Source organism: Motacilla alba, chromosome Z, assembly GCF_015832195.1.
Source record: "Motacilla alba alba isolate MOTALB_02 chromosome Z, Motacilla_alba_V1.0_pri, whole genome shotgun sequence".
Taxonomy (NCBI): Eukaryota; Metazoa; Chordata; class Aves; order Passeriformes; family Motacillidae; genus Motacilla; species Motacilla alba.
Window position 1 is genome coordinate 36,202,171 of NC_052046.1, and position 23,173 is coordinate 36,225,343.

A 23,173-nucleotide genomic window follows, 5' to 3' on the forward strand; every position below is an offset into this window, starting at 1 on the left:
TAGTATTTGCTGCTTTGTCTAAGACAGTTCATCAGGGTAACACTTTCAGATCCTGTGTTTTATTTCCAATCTGCTTCAAGTACAGCTCCTCTGTCCTTCTATGAGAATCAGAGCTTTTAATGGAAGCAAAGTATACCTTCTGTAATTCCTCCAATTAATCTACTATGTAAGTGTTTTTCTAGCTGTGCAGCTTAGGGAGATACAAGAAGGCTTGAGAGGGATTTTTCGCAAAACAGTAAGACGTGAGCAAATAGCCTCAAGATTAATAACAGTAGGTTTGGATTAGATACTAGGAAGAACTTCTTTACTGTGGGGATGGTGAGACACTGGAACAGGGTGGCTAGAGAAGTTGTGGACTTCCCATCCTTGGAAGTATTCAAGGCCAGGTTGGATGGGGCTTTGAGCAACCTGGTCTGGTGGAAGGTGTTACTGCCCATGGCAGGCAGGTCAGACTATATAATCTTTAAGGTTGCTTCCAAGTGAGAAGAATCACTGTGTGATTGTATGAACTGTTTCTCTTGTGTGTGCATATTGTTTGTACAATGCAGGGTCTGTAAGGATTTTTATTGAGGGTTTTCTGTGTTTCTTTTTTCCTTACAGAGCCCATCTTGATCTGCAAAGCCACACTGCTCAATGGTTGGAAATTTTTTTTAAAGGAGGGTGGACTGAGGGATATTGTATAATGCTGCAGGCTTGCAGCTCTGTGGTTGGATACAGGTTCCATTTCTACCTTGCCATGGTGCTGCCTAGCACATACTTAGAGAAAATATTCAGTGAGTATCACTGCCTGTAAAAATAAAATTAAAGCTCCTTTTAAAACAAATATGATCCCAACACAAAAAAAAAATTACAAAGGCTAAAGAAATAAAGATAACCCTGCTATTCTGTACTATGAATTCTGTTGATGATCTAGGATGAACTGTCTGTAGCTCCATGGTCTATTTTACTCAGTGCAATGTGGGTGGGTGCTGGAAACAAGGATTGTTGGTTCTTTTCTAACTAAAAACTTTCAACAAAAACCTGAAGTTGTCAGGTTTAGTTCGTCCCAAAACACAGGGGACTGTTACTGGCTGACTTTTCAGCATTACAGACCTTCCCTCTTTCTTTCCTTTTCTTCCCTCTTCCAATTCTCTCCCATGGCCAAATTATCCAAAAGCAGTGTAAGATTTAATAGCAGCAATAAAGTACCTTCAGCAAAATGTCATTTCTGTATATGCAGAATTCAAGTCACCTGGTATTCAGATTTCGAGTATTTTGTGAATTGTGTAACTAAGGTTCCCCATTGTGAAAAGCTCTGAAAGTAGTTTTTCTATTTAAGGTCACAATGAATTTCTAAAACCAGTTTGCTACCCAAGTAGTCTCTCCTATCACATCTATTAACTGAAAGTGGTTTCTGTACTTTTCTTCATATGTGATGTTTGGTTGGGTGACATGCTCTTTTCCTTTTTGTGTGTATGTTCTCATTATGACTCAACAGCTTAAATTTCTGTCTTGCTGAGGATTTAATTATCTTTTTAAAAGCATACAGGGTTTATACTGTTGCCCTTTGTGTTTCAACATGTTTATCTTCTTTCTCAGAGCCTTCAGTGGTCTATCAGATACTGAACTGATAGCAGACCTCTCCCAATCAACTCCATCATTGTTGAGTGTGTTTGTTTCAACAATAAATAACTGTGCATTATGCTCTTTGAGGATTAGATCTTTCAATGTTGATTCAGCCACAGAGACCTGAACATTAATAAACAACACCACACTTTTTGATGCTAAGACTTGTTATGCTATAAATGTCTTTTTCTCTTTTTCTGCTCTGGTTTGACTCTGATGGTTACAACTTGCCTGACACAAGATGGCCCGAGTTAATTTCTCCTTCAAGGCGTGCTATATGTGCTTGTAAGATTCCCAAAGAACTGACTGGAAACACTTTGTGGAGCTCTTTACTCACCACTCAGTGCAGAACTATTGCTACTTGTGTGAACAGTTTTTCTTTAAGGAAGTCGTTCAATAACTGTGTACCTCTAGCTTTTACACAAACTGCTTATTCTGCAGGTCTTAGATTCTCCCAATTTTATATTATGGGAAGAATGCATTTTTCATTTAGGTTTTTTTTAATGCATGTGATTTTAATCAAGGCCCTTCAAAAATATTTTTAGGACATTGTTGTCACTCATCAACAGGAAAATAGATAAGGAAGAGGTTACTTTTGAAGGGCCTGACCATAAGATGTTAGCAGCAGCATCCTGTCTTGCCTGGGATATCTTGCTCACTTACTGTCTCATGAAATCTAACAGGAAAATTGCTGATAACTTTGCAGATTGCCTAGAAACACCTGGGCTTGATTAAGATGCTGAATGTAACTTTGGGAATCCTGCTGACTAATCTTGATTCTGTCCCTTTCAAAGACTGGGATCCAGTCCAAACAACCACACTCTAAACTGACATACACATAACTTCTTACTCTCCAAATGATGGGTCTGTACCTTTAAAACACCCTCTGGGGTACATCTGGTTTTGTATCAAATGAGTATAAAAAAAATCTGTAATTGTAATTAGACAGTGGATCCATGTAGCACATAGCATGAAAAAAATTCTCAGCCTAATGCAGGCCTAAATAGTCAGTCATTATTTAGTTCTCACAGGCTTACATTATTTGAATGTCAAGTTTTTCTGCTATATGGAAAGTTCATGAGCCAGTGGTGCCCTTATGGCCAAGCAGGCCCATGGTATTCTAGGTTACATGGGAAGGAGCGTTGCCAGCAAATCCAGAGAGGTGATCCTGCCCCTCTGCTCAGCCCTGGCGAGGCCTCACCTGGAATGCTGTGTCCAGTTCTGGGCTCCTCAGTACAAGAGAGACATGGAGCTCTTGGAGTGGATTCAGTGAAGGACAACAAAGATGATGAAAGGACTGGAGCATCTCTCTTACAAGGAAGGGCTGAGAGAGTTGGGCATCTTCAGCCTTGAGAAGGGACAGCTGAGAGGGGACCCCATCACTGTCTATGAGTGTCTGAAGGGAGGGTGTTGAGAGGATGGAGCAAGGCTCTGCTCAGTGATGCCAAGCAATAGAACAAAAGGCAGAAACTGATGTACAGAAGTTCCACCTGAACATAAGGAAAAATTTCTTTACAGTGTGAGTCACAGTGCACTGGAACAGGTTGCCCAGAGAGTTCATGGAGTTTCCCTCAATTGAGACATTCAAGAACCATCTGGATGGAATCCTGCGCCATGTGCTCTCAGATAACCCTGTACGAGCAGGGAGGTTGGCCCAGGGTCCTCCAGTGCTCCCTTCTAATCTTTCCCTTTCTGTGGTTCTGTGATTGTAAGAAAAACTTGATTTCTTGCAGGTATTATTTGAAGATAAATAGGGCTTTCAGCTTTGCAATTTGAATGAAAAAGAAAATAAAAAGACTAGGTGGCCACAGAAATGCTAATGTTAAGTTTTTATTACAATTTATAACAACACAGAAATGCCATCACCCAGGACGTATTTCTCCTCTGATTGCCAGTAAATGTAGAAATAACATAGTTACACCTAATTTAATATTCCAAGATCAAAGGCAGGGCTTCTGCTGGTTTTGTAACAAAACAAAAGCACTCTCTTTTTTAATGCCAATGAATGCATAATTTTATGAATCTAAAATCCAAATAATTCTGCTAGTTTTGTATTCCCAGGATCTAAATATACAGTAATTTAAGGTACTTTCTAATGGATATAAAACCAGCTACTTTAAACTTGATGAACAGCATGTAAAAGTTTAATTGCTTACACAACAACTCAGAGAGTAAAGGTTGCGGTATTTACTGTGAAAGGTTGGTTACTAGATTGCCTTTTCTTTCCCACTACACAGTGTTGATGCAAATCTGAGATTGCCTGGTGACAAAATACAATTGGTCCATGGAGAAAGAAGCCATGGCAAAAGAATCCCCAACTGCCTGAGCAGCTTCAGGATGGTTTGGTTTATTTTCTCTGGTCACAGAACCACAGAATGGTTGGGGTTGGAGGGCTCTCTCGAGATCATCTGGTTCAACTTCCCTGCTAAAGCAGGTTCACAGGAACATGTTCAGGCAGGACAGCCAGGAACTCACACGACAAAAATATGGAATTTATCTTCATAGATAATATAATTTGACGAGTTGCCATATTTCCCATGTAAAGTTTTTAGACTCACTTTAAGACTCATCTTGCCCATAAATACAGCAAAGCTGATGGTAAGAGAAGGAAAATACAAGGATAATTGTGTAGTCAGTGGGATTTGGGTTTTTTTCCTGTACCTATCAAAGATATTGTCATTAATTTTTGCTTTATTGACAAGCTGTTATTAAGTTCTATGCAGCTTCAATAGAAAGGCCAACACCCCTGTGGGTGAGCTTGGGAGCCTCCTGGTTGAAAAGAAAGCATGAATCTTTTTGCCAAGTTATTTCTCTTCAGATTCTAGCAGATATTTTAGGCTCTGAAAGGAAAATATGTCTGTTCATCTACTTGGAGCTGAAAAAATCACAACATTACTTTTTATTTATTTATTTTATTTGTTTAGTTATTATTTTTAAAATGTATGAAGGAAGTGCCGTTAACTGTTCCTTTCTGAAACTTTTCCTTTGTGCCTCTCTGCCTCTTTCCTCCTAACTATGGTCTTCAGTCAGCACAACCCTCAAAATAATGACACAGCATGAAACAATCAGAAACAATGGCTATTGGCAGTGTTCTTGGATGACATTCCAAGATCTGACAACACCAGAACACCTCCCCATAAACCAATATACACTAAGTCCTTGTGGCTTAAAAACTTCTAAAAACTCGGGCAGGGTGCTGTGGCATGAAATTTTCTACCAGAGGTTATGTTGCACCATACACACTTATGTAGGAATACCTTCCCAGTTACACATCTAAGTGGGAGGGAGAATTGAAGAGAGGGAGAGAGGGGTTATCTTATCAAAGCTCCCAGTGAGTTTGTGGCAAAGCCTAGTTTGGTCTCCTATGCTAAAACCCACAGATAGCAGCCCTTTGCTCTGGAGAGCTGCTTTTCTGATTAGCAGTAACTGTCAGCAGGCTTTATCACCTACTGTGCCTTGTTATGAGATGTACAGGGCATGCTCTGATATGTCACATCCAAGGCCTATCCTCTAGGCAAGCTGTTCATGCAATTGTAACATTCAATATTTAAGGTTCAAATTCAGGTATCCGATGCTTTTGCAGAAATCTCATTTATGTTTTCATCTTAACTTCATCTGCTAGGAGTTGAGACATAGGCACCCTGTGGCATAGGCGCCCTGAGAGTACAGACACAAATACTGCAAACAACTTGAGTGATAATATTTCCTTAAAAAAATAAAATCAAACAAGATATTGGTTTACTTCTACACAGTATTTACTGAAGCATGTTCAACAGAAACTGAAGAGGGTCAGCCAATCTTTTCAGTTATTTCTGAATATTTTGAGTTATTTTCAACAATTGGTGTTTCTTATTCTGGGAGCTAAGTGGGTAACCAGAAACCAGTTATTAATTTGATTAATTTTAAATAAGCAAGAGAGAGAGAATTCAGATAGAGAGAATCTTCCATCAAGCTGTAGTTACTCTTTTCATTGCCATTTGGAAAGAAGCACTTGATAGAAAGCTGTTCAAGCATGCAACTGCACAATGAATAGCTGAGTGATCTGTTAACAAGGATGAAATACATTTATTCACTCTGGCTGAAGATGTTTGCTGTGTTTTTAAAAATGTGTTTGCTGAAAGAGCTGTTAATATAAAATATTTTGTCTTCATGTGTCAAAATAAGCAGTGTAGTCTATGCCAAAAATCCTTAGGAGAAAAAATAAAGAGATTTAGATTACATGGTAATATTCATTGTCTACAAAGGAGGCAGAAGAAATACAGATGGCCGAGGATATGTTTAATCCAGCTTGCCCTTCTGATTTTCAATTACCTGCATTTAGACACTTTCAAGCTAAAAATGCACAGGAAACTTCCAGGCATCTCTGGATGAACTGAATTACTTTGACAGTCACGACTCTTTTCTTTTCACAAAGAAGAACAATTGAAGCAAGTACTGGTACATACACCTTCTGGGTAATTTAATGTTAGGGATGAAGGAAACACTGTGATTATAAACAAGGCTTTGTTTAGGTTGGACAAGGAAAAGATTAAAATTTTTATCCTATCCAAAACAGAAAATATAGGTAGATATTAGTCTGTGTTTTCATTACAGAGATGTTTACATGAAACAAGCAAGATTTGCTGAAGATTTTAAGGAGGAGCATGTTCGGACACTAGTCTGTCTTACCCTCCTGAATCTTTAATTATCTTTCTGTACCAATTAGCTAGGGTTTGGGCAGGTGACCTCAGGGCAGAAGTGATCTGTGATGAATCTCACTGGTGGATTCAAACCTGAAGTAGTGGAAGAGATTGTTTGGGAATGCTATGAATTCTACATCACTGTCAGCATAAAGAGCAAGTTAAACAAGTCAGGAATCATAGAATAGACCTTCTTGTAGAGCAGAAAACAGAACGAATGACCTCTAAACATCTTTTGACCCTTATTACCATGCATTGAATTTAAAGTAGCCTTTGTATGTAGTTTAATTATTTGGTTCTGAAGTATGTCTTAAACAGCAATTAACTGTGTGTTTGAGACACAATAGACAGGAACATAACGAGAAGGTCAGTTCCAGTCCAGGTACTGTACTTTTTTCAGCTGATACACATCTTTGTTACTTTCTTTAAAGAATATTTATATTAAATTTTTTTATTTGTTCTCTTTATAAATATGATGTATTTCTTCATATTTATAAAGAAAATATTTATAAAGAAACATTTCTTCTTTGTGCCAAAAATATTTTCCTGTTTGCTGCATGAGGTGTTTGTTTATAATTATACAAAGTTGCTTCCACTACTTTTTATGAAAGGAATAGTAGAAATTGCAGTGATTAGTAGGTCTGCTACACAGTGGGCTGCCAAGGAAGTGGAAAATTGTAATTTCCAAACCATTTTAATATGTTCTGCAGAACAATTGCTCTCTGAACCATTCCTTATAATGATAAGCTACTTACCACCACTGAGAATGCATGCTTCCAATTTCAGTAAATTTAAGGGAGAAATATGCAGTAGTGACATCTGTAGTGTGTTCTTCCAAAAGCAGGATCACTTGTATGTAACTGGCAGCTGCTGAAGAATCTGGTCAAGATGAATAAGCATAGCAGAAGCTGATTTAAAGTGTACACATGCTTAAGTAGGCAGAACAGTAATTTAAAAAACCCAAAACAAAAAAACAGAAAAAACCCCAAAAAACAACAAACCAAAACCCCAAAAACTGGAAGAGGGCAACTTACGTAAATAAATCAAGAAAGTCGGTAATTCAATGAAACTGGGTTTTGAAACCCTTGAACTCAGACAGCGGTAATTTGGTGTTCGTTATAACACAGCAGGAAAAGATCAGGTTATGTCACTTAAATGCCGTGGTGATGGAGAACTCGGCTGCATTAGCATTCAAAGACATTAATGAAAAGCCACCATAGCACATGAGCACAACTTCTTCAGGAATCTCGTTAGAGTTACCAAATACACCAAATTCTACTTTTGTGTTAGGCTTCTCCGATTCCTCACCTTGGCACTCCTCTATTGTGGTAACTGGGCAACTGTATCTGTAGATGAAGTTTATGCAGCTTTCTAAAATGCAAAATTTAGAAACGAATGGACATGAATGACGACTCTGAGAGCTAGGGCTATTACTACTCTTCTACAGCAGAAAATTCTTCAGGCAGCACTACTGGTCCTGCCTAAACACGAGGTTCGGGGATTAACCTGAGCGGCGTCTAAGGCCTGCAGTGAGAAAGTTTTACTTTATTTCAAGCAGTAATGGGCCGGCCGTGTACGGATGCACTAGCTTCGTACATCGTAGGACTGATGCGCCAAATTCGTGCCGGGGCGCGGCGGCGCCGTGCGGGGAGGCAGCTGCGACACTCCCGCCTCGGAGGCACACCGAGCGCTCCCGGCCCCGGGCCCCGCCCGAGGCGCTGCTCGCTCCCGTTTGCTGGCGGCTGGCGGGAGGCGGCACAGCTCCCACGTACAAACAGGTGTGTCTGTGCAGCCGCCCTTCCCGGGAATCGTAAATAATCCTACCATCCGTTCCTCCTCCTGCCTCCGGGCTGTGGACAGCAGCAGCCCTTATCAGCCTTGCCACCTGCCTGGCCGGGGCAGAGGCGGTGTCCTGGGGAAGGAAAGGGGTTGTGCCAGGGAAGAGAGGGGGAAAAAAAAAAAGGAAAATAAGAGAAAAAGGGAAGAAAAGAGAGGGTTTTGCGGGCAGTGGGGCGGGGGAGGAAAGGGGCCTCGCTGAGTGTGAAAGGCCCGGGGGGGCCGAGGGCGCAGCGGCGCCGATAAGGGCATCCCGACCGCCGGGAGGCAGCGCCAGCCGCCCTCCGCCCAGGGCCGCGGGCCCTGCCCACGGGCTCTGCCCTGCCCTCGCTCCCCTCCCGCCCTCCGCCCCCCGGGGCGATGCGGAGGCTCCGGGGCCGTGCAGCACCGAGGGCCGCGGCGGCGGCGGGGACATGAGCTGGGGGGGCGGCCGGGCCCCGGGGCCGCTGCTGCTGCTGCTGCTGCTGCCGCCGGCGCTGCCGCGCTGCGCGGGGCGGGGTGAGTGCGGCCGGGCAGGGCGACTCTGAGCTGGAGCGGGGCGCCAGCCCTGCCCCGACCTCGTGGGCCCGGCTTGACGGGTGCCCTTGGTGGTGGTGGCAGAGGCAGCCCGTGGTGGTGGCGGAGCATTCCTTGGCGGCGGTGTTGGGGACAGCCCATGCTGGTGTGCATGCTCGGGTATCCCGTGGTGATGGTGGCGGAGCAGCACGTGGTGACAGTGCTGGTGGCAGCTCACGGTGGTGCCGATGGTACCCGTGGCGTTGGTGGCGGAGCTGGCCGTGGTGGGTGCTGTCCTGTGCGCTGGCTGGGGTTTCTCCTCGACACCTGCGGACGGCGGAGGTGGCAGCGACCTCGTGTCCTGGCGGGCTGAGAGGGCCTTGCCGCGGCGGGAGCCGCGCCTGAGGGTGCGCATGGGTAGGACGAAAACAGTGAGGGGACTGTAGTGCTGGCATGATAAACTGTATGTTGTGAAGGACAAATAAGTAATAAAATTTCAGCTGTAGTAAGTAGTAAGGGGAGGCGGGGGATGGAGACACGTTTTTATATCTCCTGAAGTGGCAATCTGAGGAGGATACTCCCATGTCTTATCAGAAGGTTGAGGTATCATGAGAAAGTTCTCCCTGTGGCTGTTTGTAAATTTAATTTTCTGATCTGTGTTGGCTGCCATTGCATGCTGACAGTTTTTGTTTTCTGCTCTTATCAGAAACACACACACATACTCAAGTATATAAAAACATGGATAATTAGGACTAGGAATCTATGACGCTTCCCACAGCTTTGAGGCACTCATAAAAACCCTGAAAAAACCTGAAACCCTGTGCATGTGGAAAGGCAGTTTTATCACAGATTATAAATTTGATGCATAAAAAAAAATACTAGAGAGTTCAGTTTCTCCTTCCAGTTCTGGTTGTGTATTTAGCCATTGTAGAGCAGTCAAAATTTGTCAGAGATGCTAAATATACAGTGATGTTTGTATTATCAATTTCAGCTATCTTAGAAAAAATTCCATACTTCTGTGTCAAGCAACATCAGCCATCAGCTTGTGCAGTATTAGTTCATTATTTTAAAATGTAGAAAGGCATTGGCATAAACATGCGTTGTCTACATTTAGTCCATCCTTTCTCACATTTGTCACTTTGAAAGTGAGGGTATGTGTGTGATAACAAAAAGAGCTTATTAAAAAGTGGAGGAAAATGAACATAATGCCCTGAAAGTATGAATGCAAAGAAAAGAAATTATTTTATTCTAATTTCATGTATATTTACAGCCCTGTCAAATTATAGTAGATTATGTTGTGTGCTTCTCAACCACTTTTAAGATAAATTAATTTCTAAAATTAGTGTAAGTAATTTTACTTCTGGCAACATTAGAAACATTTTTATGAATAACATTTTTACCATATTGACACATCATACAAACAGATTGCTAACTATCCCAAATGTCTATGTGTAAATAATAGAAAAAAGCACAACAAAACAGAGGAAGCAGATCTAAAGACAAAAGAGAAACAAATGCATATGGAGAAAAGATTAATAATATTGGACAGAATTACTTACTATATACCTTCCAAACCTTTCTGAAACTTGAAAAACTCTTTTCTTGTTGTCAGAGAAGAGAAGGATGGACAAAAATTGTCAATGTAGTTATTTGTTTAATCTTTTCTGTTTGTTTTTAATCTTCAGGCTTTTAATACAATACCTATGATTTTCCTAAAAGTTTCAAAATGAAGTGGGAGGTGGTAGTAGTCTATTCTATGTGTTTTAATCTGAATTTTATCTCCACTTTCAATTCTGTGCTGATTATCCTACCATGCTACTTGTAGGGTATTTTAAGAAAGGTAATTGTGGGTTTTTGTCCTTAAAGTAATTGTGAACAGATCCATTCCTGATGTCTGTGCAACTTGCCACATTCATGCAACATGTCAGCAAAGTGGAGGAAAAAGTGTTTGTATCTGCAATTACGGATTTGTAGGCAATGGAAGAACTCATTGTCAAGGTAAGCTGCCTGCTTCATTTTAGAAGAAACTCTGTAAAGAAACTCTGGAAAGAAACTCTGTAAATTCCTAAAATGCTCATTCTCAAGTAATTGTAATGAATTATTCGAAGTGTGCTAAAAACTTTGTCATTTCCTGGAAGAATCTCCCATAGAATATATTTGGATTCTTTTTCCTCACCAAAAGGCTTGTACATATTCAGAAGCACTGTTTAATGTTTTGTTACTGTGGCTGATTTTAATGTTTTGTTACTGTGGCTGATAATGTCCTTCTAAGACTATCTCATATCGATATGTGAATCAAAAGACAATGTCAAACACTGTGTTTTAGTGTCTGTAACAGCTTACCAGTGCTTAAAGGGGGTGGTCCTTCACCAGTGATACCTTCTTCCCTGTCTCTTACCCTTCTTTCACAAAGCACTGGCAGCTGCTGGATCCTGTAGAGAGTTCAGGTATCCCGCTGTTGGAAAACCATAGAACTATAGACTGCTTCAAGTTGGAAGGGATCTTAAAAATTACACAGTTCCAACCCCTTTGCCGTGGCCAGGAACAGCTTCCGCAAAACTAAGTTGCTCAGAGCTCTGTTCTAGCTGGCCTTGAACACTTTCAGGGATGGGGCACTGGGGCATCCACAACTTCTCTGTGGCACCTGTTTCAGTGCCTCACTACCATTACATTAACGAATTCCTTCATAGTGCCAAATCTAAATCCATCCTCTTTCAGTTTAAAGCCATTCCCCCTTGTCCTAGAACTACAGGATGTTGTCCAAAGTGCCTCTCCAGCTTTCTTGAAAGTACTCTTTAGGTACTGGAAGGCCATAATAAGGGCTTCTCAGACCTTCTCTGTTCTAGACTGAGCAACCCCCAAACCCTTCAGCCTTTTTTTGTGGGAGAGGTGCTCCAGCCCATGGTTATCTTCGTGGCCTCCATTGGACTTGCCCCATCTGGGCAATGTCTGTCTTATGTTGGGGACCTCAGAGCAGGATGCAGGGTTACGGGTGGGCTCTCACCAGAGCAGAGCAGAGCAGAGCAGAGGAGCAGAATCTTCTTCCTCCCCTGCTGCCCACGCTGCTTTGCATGCAGCCCAGGACATGTTTGGCTTTCTGGGCTGTGAGTGCTTATGGCCAGGTCATGTCCAGCCTCTCATCCACTAACACCCCCAAATCCTTCTCAGCAGGGCTGCTCCTGATCCATTCTCTACCCAGACTGTAGCTGGGCTTGGGATCGCCCCCACGCAGGTGTTCCACGAGGTGCTATAGTCCGTGTACACCGCAAGGAAGAGTGGAAGGATAGAGCAGGGCCCTCTGGTTTCAGCAGCTCTTAGGCTCTTAGATAACTTGAGCTGTGTCACAAAACTGTATTCACATTTTCATCCAGGTACAAAAGTTTCTGTTGTTCTCCAGCTTACCAGCAGTGTTTACATCTCAAATACTTTATAAAGGAAATCAGTTAGGAGAAGTCTGGTTTCTTGAGCATGAGTGAGGAAGGGAGGACACCCCATTTTTCTTAATCTCTCTCTGATGTTTTTTAAATGTACTGACAGATAAAGATGAATGCCAGATTGGAGCCAGCAAGATCTGTGGAAATCATACCCTGTGTCACAATACACATGGAAGTTTTTACTGTGTTTGCCTTGATGGATACCGAGCCTCCAACAACAACAAGACATTTATTCCCAATGATGGCACGAACTGTACAGGTAGACATCACAAAGAATCCTGAGCATGACAAATCCAGAACTGCACAAATATTTTTTTCCTATCACTGAAGAAATTATTTTCTGACGCTATGTCAGAGAACCACTGTTGTTTATGTGCTTGTTTGACATCCAGATTCCTAACAGCTATGAATTAGTTCCATTTTGAACTCTGCTGTTACAAATTATTGCTTCACAATCTCATTCAAACAATGATTTTTTTTTCAGGAGAACCAGCAGCAGCTAGATTAATGAAATAAGATGATACTTAAAATTCCTCAGATTGTAATTTTTGTGTTTAGTGTAGAATATTAGCCAGTTTCTTGTTAGTGATGAACTGTTGTAACCATTTAAGAGGTGTTGAGATACAGGATTTTTCTGGAATTGTTTGAACAGCACTTAACATTGGAAACTATTTGTCAAGTAAACCAGCAGTAATTCTAAAGACAGCTAGTGAAAAATTGCAACAGTCCTCTTTCCACATGCTTGAAGGTGGGACAAGGATAAGCTCCTTTGTTTTCCTAGAAGAGCTGTGAGAACCTATGTAGAACTCTTCAAGGGAGAGTTAAGCTTGGGCCCTTTATTAATTAATTAAAACAAAACCCCCTATTAGGAAGTGCATCTACTTTTCTCTGAATTTTTAGATATTGATGAATGTGAGGAGTCTGGGCTGTGTGGTCACAATGCAAGATGTGTGAATACTGAAGGAAGCTACATGTGTTACTGCAATGATGGTTATAAATTAGAAACTGGAGAGCGTTCTTTTCGCCAAGATGGAAACATAGTTTCATGCAAAGGTGAGAGTCTTCCAACACTGTTTTTGCTAGCAGATAAAATCACATGTTGCACCATAGTGTAGTGCCTGTTCTGGCTTGTGCTTCTCCCAGGTGGAAACTCTTTCTCTGGACTTTCCTTGCTGTATGTTGTTGGTTTTTTGTTTTTTGTTTTTTGTTTTTTTGTTTTTTTTTTTCTCTTCTTGTATTCAGTTTGTTCCAGTGATGTCAGGATCCCGGAGTCAACACCAGATATTTCTACAGGTTCTTAGTAGTGCTTCAGATGTGCAGGGTCAGAGAAGCTTGATAATGTTGTGAAAGTAATGTAGTTAGTTTCTGAGTAGAAAGGAAGTGTGTTGTAATCCAGTTGTTTATATAATCACATCACATAAAGGGGAAGAGAAGAGAGACTAAATAGCTGATAAGAGAGGTTAGATGAATGAAAAAAGCCCAGGAGACAGGAATAATAAAATAACAGTTTAGCTATTTATTCCATAGTGTGCCTCCTGCATAAATAAACAGTTCCATTTATGTTGCCATAACAAAAAAAACCAAACAACCAGAACCAAGTTTCCAATTTGAAAATCCATCTTTAGTGTCAGTTTTCACAGATGCAAACTGCTAGCAGTGTAAGCTGTGGCTATCAGAGTATATAATGAACACAGGCATCCCAGGTGGAAGGAGCTGCCTAGATTATATTCAGCTTTTATTTCTGAATTATTGCCAGAACCATCAGTACAGTACATCACAGCCTGTAATTGCTCAGTTTTTCTGGCTGGAGTGCTCCGCTTTGTTTGCCAGAATTGCTGATAACCCTGCTTCTTATCTCACTGACTGGCCTCTCCATATTCTGTGATGAAGTAGAGTGTCTGTACCAATTGTGTTTCTTGCAGAATTGCACAAGGGAGCCTTGTCCAAGCAGATGTGCTGAAGGAGTGGAGCTTTTGTACGCAGGCTGTTTCAATGAGATGAAGGATTTGAGGGGCAGAACATTTAATTTCAATTTATCTGCTGCAGAGGGCTTCACTTTTCCCATGCACAGGGAAATAAAGCTGTGTGTTGGGGCCTGAAATTTTCCTGTGATGTTGAAGTATCATTCAGCCATGGCTGCAACGTGACTGGCCCACTCAAAGCACCATCACGTTGCAGTGTCTCATCTTTGGTGTTGTGAATGGCTCCAGCTGTATGTTAGTAAAAGTGTAGTTCAGTAACTGCTTCCCAGTGTTCCTCCAACTGTGGCCAGGACAATTCTTCAAATCTATTATTCTACCTCTTTGGTAAGCCCTCAGATTCATCAGATCAGGTGTATTTTGGGATGTGACCATCTAGTTCAGCTGATTTTAAAGCTGTCAATTGTTGTGATTTATGTACTCTGAGATCTTTCAACCCAGTCTCTTTGCAGAAATCGGATGTGGTTCCCCTCCTGAAATGACACATGGCTACATTGTGGGGAACTACAGCTTGCTACCAGGAAGTGCAGTTCATTATGAATGTCAAGAAGGGTTTTACAGCAATGAAGGAAAGTCCTCATACTGCACTGCAAATGAAACTTGGGAACCTGCCACTTTAAGCTGTAAAGGTGAAAAGCTTTTTACATCTTTCTTAAATTCTTCATTGAGGGGGTTCATGCATGGGGAGTGTGTTTGTAAAGATAATAGACTGTTTCCACAATCTGAAAGAAATGTTTTTTTAAGATCTGATTATTTGCAGAAAAAGAAGAAAATTAAAGGACATGTTATTGTTTACCTTTTTTTTTAGTGTAGTGATATTTTTATGCTGGTCCCTGCATTTTTATAGACACTGCACTGTGTCCTCCTGCCTGTGAGCTGAGGCCTAGAAAACAACTAGATTTCTTTAACATTGCATGGGAAAGGTTACTGAGTTGAAAGGCATCACTGACCTCTCATGAAAACATCAATTTTCCTGACACCTTGTGAACTTTTGTCTGAAGGTTTGCTGTAGATGCAAAAGAGGGCATCATGGCACTCCATCTCTGGGTAGTCTTCATAGTTTTAAGAACATTTGTGCATGAACAGACACTTCCACATTCCGGAAGAGTTAAGTTTCCTATGACTGTCTTTAAAACATGTACTTGCTTTGGTGTTTTAATCATCCATTCTCTGGCAATATTACTGCTTATGAGTGCAGGGTGCAGGATTCTTTTTGTGCTCCCCTGAGTAGTTAGAAAACCTTTATATTAGTTACGTGATACTTGAAGTGCTAGCTAACAGAAGTCACCCTGCGTATAGCAATTCTGTAGGCAAGAATTGTCATCCAGGAATTGTCACTTAGGGAGGAGAGTTCATTCTTTCTCTGAAACAGTCTTCTCTTTCTCTGTCTCTTTTTTTTTTTTTTCTCCAAGAATGGATGGAAATGTAACATTTATGGGAAGTGAACAAATTAAAATAAGGGTGCTAAAACAGTGTGGCTGGGAAAAGCAAAATATTGACTATCACTAGAAATCCGTAAGAAAGAAAAGATAAAGCATCTTTAAAACAATGCAAGTAACACTTTTCCTCCCAAAAAAATAAAGGACAATGAATTTGAAAACAAAAAGGGAGTGCCCAGAGTCTCAAGTGGTCCCTAGAGAAAGATTGTGGAATGTAATTCTGTGAGTTGTTGATTTTTTTTTTTGCTAATGTTTTTCAGAAGTTGCTTTTTCATGTGACTTTTAAAATTTTTTTCTCAGCATCTATCTTATGGTTAATTGAAATAACATACATGATACACCAAGAAACAGCCAAAAGTCTGAAATGTCACACTTATTTCCTCCTTGTATTGTAAGCCTTTTTCAATTAGGACTTCTCTTTCTAAAACCAGCAAGTCTGATTTTTTTTATACTAGTAAATGTACCTTTAACAAATTCTCTGTGTATGTGTGAGTGTGTGTGTGTGTGCATGCTACTTGACTTCTTTGTTTAGGCATTATGTAGACTTTTGCCTTAACAGGAAACTTTTATATAGTATTTTGTAGCTTCTATGCTTTTGCATTTTTACAGTTTTTGTATACTTCTAAAAGTTTTGTTTTCTAAAGACAGTTTCTGCTCGTTGGCCTTCCTTTGAGTATTGCTCGTTGCAAATGGTATAGAACCACCTTACCCAATGTAATCAGGTTTGTAAAAGCAGGAGAGTCTAGAGATTCAGAAGAAAACCAGGACTTTTCTGTATACTATCAGCTAGGCTGAGGAGGGAGTCACAGATTTAGCGTGCTATTCTGAGAGAAAGACAGAAAAGCGTCCTTTTATTTGGAAGTAGATGTTTGGAGTAGCTACAGCACTGTCAGTCATAGTGGGAATATTGCAGAGGACCTGAGGAAATGTTGCATTACTACAGGAGAAGAGGGCTAGCTGGTAAAAATGAAGAAATAATTACGTGAGTTCACCTGTCATTGCTCCTGCTGGTTGACTTACAGGTCTGTCTTCCTCTTCCTTCATCTCCTCAGGTGTGGACTGTGGGGCTCCACCTTTTGTTTTGAATGCACATCCAACCTCTGTGAGTGGGACCACATACAGAAGTGAAGTTACTTACGATTGTGTTCATGGATACCTGATGGTAGGCGGCAGTGGCACTGCAGTCTGCAATGCCAAAGGACAGTGGGATGGCCCTGATTTGGTGTGCAAAGGTAAATAAAGCCTGCCTTCTGATTTGTTTAGCATCAATACTCTTTAAGTCACTGTAATAAATATCAGTCATCCTCTTTGGGCATTCAGTTTATACAGTCTTCTGGCATAGAAAGTTGTCACAAAACAAAAACCATATATTGAACAGGGTGTTTTTTTTAATCTGTGTTGCAAATGAAGTTGCATAAATTGTTAAAAGTTAACATTCCAAGAACATAATCCCAATGCGTGTCAGGCATTGGGATTACCATGAGATGAAAATAGAGCCTAAATTGCTGACCTTTTTTCTAGTTCAATATCACTTTTCTGACAGCAGTTGAAACCACTATCAGAAATCAAACTGCTATTAGTTATTAACATGCCTTCAAAATTCCTGTATTTGTACAGTTTCCAGTTGCAAATTATGATTGCTCATACATGCTGTTGCTATTTGAGAAGAGTCAAGTCTCTTACAGTGCTATGATTTGGAGGAATGTAGCCTAAGGAGTTCCTCAGTAAGACGGAACACAGAAGTACATTAAAAAAAAAAAACCACGTCTTTTTTTTTGTGGGTTTTTTTTTTTTTTGGTTGTTGTTGTTGTTGTTGTTTATAGGTTTGGGGGGGGGGTGTTTGTTTTTTTTAATCTGGGCTCATATTCTTAATTAAGAGACCTTAGAATAATTACACTCTTTAGTCAGTTTTCACAGCTTCACTTTTCCACTTGGGTAAGCAATATATTTTCAGCTTGATCCAGGATCAAGCTTTCAGTTTATTGCAATCAAATGTAAATTTTTTGAATGTTCCATGTGTATGTTATAACCACTCTCCACTTTTAGAATGACCTTTAATGTTCTTATTCTGTGTCATGATTCTAAGTAGAAGCTTTGAGATGTTACACAAGAATGTGCTTCTGCATTTCAGTCTGCTTACAGAATGGCCATGGGCAGGTAGCTGGAACAGGAGGAATTTTTGTGTCTCATCACATACTGTCCTTCTAGGAGTTAAGCACATGCTTCCATGTGCAATAGCTATTCCATGGCTTGTTGTCAGCCCTCAAAATCTGAGCAAATGAATTGAATTATTAGTTCATTATCCCAGCTTTCTAATTATCTGTAAAGTGGTTTGCATAATCTATCAGATTTTCCCTCAGAATTGCTCATCTTGTCTGTAGCAGCATCTTTTTTCAAAACTTGAATTAAATCTACTGACAAAGGAAAATAACCTCTTGAAGCTGTTCTTTCATAACAATCCTCAGACCATGTGTCTTTTTTAATATCTACTGTTACTAATGGTAGGTAAAACAAAGGAATAAATAGCATGTGGAGGATAAGAGAGTGTTGTGGGAAGATAGACCTATTCACAAAAATTTGCTTAAAGATCCTTGCTCTCCATTTCTAATCAGAACACTTTCTTTTATTTTATGGGTCATCTCGGAGAAATGTCTCACCCTGCTAGAAGGTCTCCAGCCACAAAATTCTGGGTTCTGATGAACTCCCTGACTTCTAGGAATCTCTAAGAAGAGGAAAAAAGAAAGTGTAACTTGCTGGGACAGTTCATCCCTCCATCTTTAACACTTTGATCTGTCTTGCCTGTTTTCATTTCAAGGTTTTGTTTTCCTGTTTTTCTCTGTTCTAGAAATAGACTGTGGCAAACCTTTGCTGATTCCACACACGACAATGACCTGGGACAACTCTACCACTTTGTGGAGCAGAGTCTACTACCACTGTAAAGAGGGATATTATTTCAATGGAGACAGGAATTTTTCAGAATGCACAATGGATCAGTCATGGGAAAATATTACATACGTGTGCGAAGGTAAGTGTTACCATACAAAGTTGCAATTTAAATTGCAATTTAATTAGTTTGTCATTCCTGTTCTGAAGTTAGGAGCAAGAGGAAGAATGAAGGAAAGAAATCCCCTTCTAATTTACAATGCAGGGAATATGGTGGTACTTTTGGATGGAGAGGTCACAGAAGAGAGTGTTAATAATACAGCAGTTTCTACTGGATGCCACAGATCTTTCTGTAGCTGTCTTGCTTTTTGTCTCAAACAGGAAGAGACTAATGCTACTGGAGCTTTATTGCTTCACTGAGGGCCTTCAGCTTTAGAAGCCCATGGAGTGTTACCAGAGGGCAATTAGGCATTTAACAATATTTTCTTGTTACTCTAATACTGCACTCCAGTGAAAATAGTGGCAGTTCATTTTAAACCCTTTATCTCTCTCTCTCTCTCTCATTGTTTTGTTTTTTGTTTTCTCATAATGACGAAAGCAAAAATTGTTAATGATTGCCTTTCCAGCCTACATCTAGTTGTCTGAATTTCATTCCAGAATTATTTTCTTAATAAAGAATGAGTTCTGAGAAGGGAGATGTGTAATAATGGTGTTGTCATACTGTGTGCTTGGAAACAGGATGTACTGACATATTATTAACAGCAACAACAAGAAGATGTTTTGGACTATTACTGTTGTGCTCATTGATGTTCTTCTGTGTCCTAAAAAGGAGTTGTCTATCACTGTCTATCTCTAGTAGCAGTGCTGTCTTTTGCAGAAGATAGTGTTCATTTAGCTTTGAAACATCTTCATGGTTTTCAAAATGACTAGAAATTTGTCTTTGACTGCTGCCACTTAACTTCATGCAGGCCTCAGGCATGAGGCCTCTCTTCCCTCACTTGATCTCTTGAGCATCTATGGTGAATGTAAAACATGCGACATAAAGTAAAATGAGTATGCAGAAAAGCAGTTCTCTCAGCTGTTAAAGTGTCCAAGTGAAAATGGAACTGCTGTTGTTAGAAGCCATGATTCATATTTCATTCAGGAAACTCATGTGACAGTATTTTGTGAATTGATTTTGAAGCCAGCATTGTGTAAAGTGACTAAGTTAGTCAGGTCTGTCAGTCTTTGAAGGGCCAAGAGTTGTCTTGAGCACTGTGAAGTTTTGAAGGGCCAGAACCTGCAGACTGCACTCACAGGATTACCATGGATTTCAGTGAGAGCTTTGCCAGATTCCAGCTCTAGCTGCTGGATCAGAAAGCCAAAAAAGTCAGTTGTCATCAAATAGAATGGTAAAGAAGAGTTAGAAAAATTGCCTAACTAGTCCAGACTTCTTTAAAAACAATTAATCATCAACAGGAAATTGTTACAAAATCTTGCATCTTCTTGACTTCTACATTTTTCATATTCACTAGAGTTAACAAATTGCTTTAAAATTAAATGAAATTTCTGCTTGTGCAGGGATGCCTTTGACATTTACATGCTCTAAATGGCATATAACAGTAACACCCATTAAAATGAGAGAAAATTATGTACCATTCCAAACTAATTCATGATAGGTGTTGGAAAACCAATTGTCTTTTTATCCTGCCTGAAAAATTCCATTAGAAATGAGGCACTTAAAAGAGTGCCTGCAGGAAATCCTCTTTGACAATTAGTTTCTTAATTTCTTAAAAAGTGATTGCTATGGATGCCTTTTGTTTGCATTGTTTGGTGCATTGTCTGTTTGGATATATGGTAAATATATATATGTGCGTGTGTATACAAGTACTTTTCCAATTAGCTAGTTAAAATATGAAAAGATGTTAATTTTACATTTAACTTTTTAATTACAAAGTTAATTTTACTTGTGATGCCAATTGGATTAAGCCATCAGTAAGGTAAGGCAGTGTTAAACTGGATTACAGTTTTTACCAACCTCTGATTTATACACATAAAATGAGGTGATTGAAGTGCAGAGAACAGACCAGCAATTAAAATGCTTGCTGTCTAGTGTGCTCAGCATGCGAGCCTGGACATCTTTTGTGACTGATCCTCACAGAACTTCTTTCCCTGCGGAGTAGAGGTGCTTGGTTTCCTAGAATCTCAGAACCATTAGTGTTGGAAGGACCTCTGGATATTATCCAGTCTAATCTCCCTGCCAAGGCAGGGTCACCTAGAGCAGGTGACACAGGAACACATCCAAGTGGGTTTGGAATGTCTTCATGCTTCTCTGAGCAGCCTGTTCCAGTGCTCTGCCACCCTCAATGTTAAGAAGTTTTTCCTCATGTTCAGGTGGAACATCATGTATTTTAGTTTATGGCCATTGCTCCTCATTTTGTCCCTAGGCACCACTGAAGAGTCTGGCACCATCGTCTTGGCACTTGTCTGTGAGATATTTTTATTTATTTATTTGCAAAAATGTGGTTTGATTAGTAGTAGATGGCATTTGCAGCATTGTTCACCACTTACAGAATTGAACAGGCAAGAATATACAAAGAAATCTAATACCTGGGTTTTTTCTTTCCACTAAATTGCTTGTATGCCTGGGGATAGGTAGCAAGAGCTCTGTAAATGAACTTGCATGTGTAGATTCTCTTCTAGCTACTTGCTGGGATTAATGTTAAACCAAGCTCTTTCTGTATATTTGGTTGTCCAAACAAAGATTGTGTGATCAGTAAGAGTAAAGGAGAAAAAGCAGTCTCCTCGCAAAGCTGAAGACTTTGTTGTGGTAATTGCTCTGTACAGGTTTTCATGCTCTTTCACTCACATCCATTTATAGTGGAAACTTTTGAGAAAAGATCCGCCAGCTGTTCTGTGAATTTATGGTCATTGCCAGGTGGCCTTGTCCTCAAAGTTCAGAAAGCATAACAAAAAAAAATGGATGTATTTACAGGAAAAAAATGCTACTAATTCTGCCTTCTTCCTTCCAAGGAGGCCACTGTAAAGATTTCTTTCCTTGCCTAAATACCCAGTGCAATCCCTTTTGTTGTTTGCTGCTTTGTTTTCCTTTTTTTTAGCTATATTATATAAACTCCTAACTCAAGTTGCAGAATTTCTTGCTAAGAAGTCTTGCAGATTACTCCCTCTCTTGTCTCCCCGTTCCCCCCCCAGCCACCTCCTTGTTATGCATTTTAATTCAGATCTCATGGATATGGAAACATTTTCCCTGTGTCTGTGAGTCCTTCTTGCTATCCACTCTTTTAATAAAACCGTGTCTGATTTAAAGAATACAACAACTGAACATAATCTTTTGCTTTGTGTTGGTACAGAAGCCTTAGACTGCAGAGTTTGGGGCAGTACTGCAAAACAGATAGCAATAGGCAGCCCTTAAGTGCAGTTAATCGCACAGCTATTTGTAAGAAATTTGTGTTAGAGGACATGTAGGTTAATCTCTTCTGTCCTGGAAACGTGGAAGCTTTCAACAGCATTTCCATATACAATGAATGTGGAATGGGGGAGTTAAAATTAGTTGGGATATGAACTGGTCTAGTGAGTGAGGGATGTATTTGTTGAATATATGGAGAGGGAGATAATGTTAGAAAACAGTTTTATGGCAGTTCTAATAATAAAAAAAAAAAAAAAAAGTGCTGCAAAATACATTAACAGTTACATTGTAGTTCTAAATAGGTGTCTAAGTATGAAATGCTACAAATGCTAGAAACTCTTAATGTACTGATTTATTTTAGTGCCAGCTTGATACCCACGTACTACAAGAGGGCCCCTGTGAGATGGTAATGAAGTTTATATACAGAGGAAGAGTGCCCTGACCTGTGCTTGCTTTAACATCAGAATGATACACTAACTATTTTGTGACTATTCCCTGAAGTATTTACCAGCGCTGTCCTATAAATACTTTTCAATTTTTCGGCAGATAGTAAGTGTTTTTCAGCTTAGATTCTATATCAGGTTGGGTTTGTATGACCTTGGTCATATAGTGAATTTAATAAGAAAATATGGTTGTAGGACAAAGGAATGACAATTTGAAGGCTGGTGAAGGAAAGGAGTAGGTATGCTTGCTGTCGATCTGAGTTGTGACCAGAAGGAGCTTTGTTCTTAGCTATGTGAGAATGTTATCTTGTCATGTGAGAGCAACTGAACTGTGTCTAATGACAGCAGTGAGAGAGCTGCTGAAAAAAAGCATGGATGAGCTGACCTTCTTAGCTGTGCCTTGTCTCTGAGAAAGCCTGCTCTTCTAAGGGTATAAATTAAGAGATGTGTGTTGAGGGATGCATCTCTGGTTGCTAGAGCTATACTTCCTACATGCTTAGTTCTGTGGGCTCCATTGTTTTAATCTAGTGTTAGTTTTGAAAAGTGTTCTGCTGTGTTATTTAATTTTATTTATTCTACAGCAAGAAAAAATGCCAACACCTTTTAAAAAGCAACTCAAGTGAATAATTGTAGCCACATTTGTCCTCAAAGAGAAAAGCAAGGCACAATTCTTCCCAAGGATTTCTGAGATTCACATTCTCTGAACCTCAGAGAAAGGGAAAACACAATTCTTATCATTTGCTGTGCCTGTGTTTGTGCAAAAGTAGAATGCAATATGGAGATTATTTACCATCCAAAGTGAGGATGTTTTGCTTCCTTGGCCTATCAGGACTAAGTGTGTGTGTATGTGTGTGTGTTGTGACTGTCACCTGACAGTCATGAGATTCTGAGCAGTGTGTGCAGGTGTTTGCAGAGTTGAGTGCTTGGCAGGTTCAGTTTTAGATGTATAGAATAATATAGTGTAATAAAGTAAT

At 40.1% G+C, this 23,173-nt stretch overlaps 1 protein-coding gene across 4 annotated transcripts in view; it reads left to right on the forward strand.

Moving 5' to 3' along the window:
* Positions 1-8,305: 8,305 nt before the first annotated feature.
* The window catches only part of SUSD1 (sushi domain containing 1), a 42,575-nt gene continuing 27,707 nt past the window's right edge, over positions 8,306-23,173 (forward strand). Inside the window, exons 1-7 of one of the 4 annotated variants that reach the window (XM_038125348.1) lie at positions 8,306-8,795; positions 10,495-10,613; positions 12,153-12,308; positions 12,950-13,102; positions 14,481-14,657; positions 16,520-16,699; positions 18,313-18,492. In XM_038125348.1, coding sequence (XP_037981276.1) covers positions 8,776-8,795; positions 10,495-10,613; positions 12,153-12,308; positions 12,950-13,102; positions 14,481-14,657; positions 16,520-16,699; positions 18,313-18,492 — 985 coding nt within the window. In that variant the 5' untranslated portion in view covers positions 8,306-8,775. Of the gene's footprint in view, positions 8,796-8,815; positions 9,033-10,481; positions 10,614-12,152; positions 12,309-12,949; positions 13,103-14,480; positions 14,658-16,519; positions 16,700-18,312; positions 18,493-23,173 lie in introns of those variants that run through there. The other 3 variants (XM_038125347.1, XR_005255462.1, XM_038125345.1) reach the window with 3 other exon arrangements.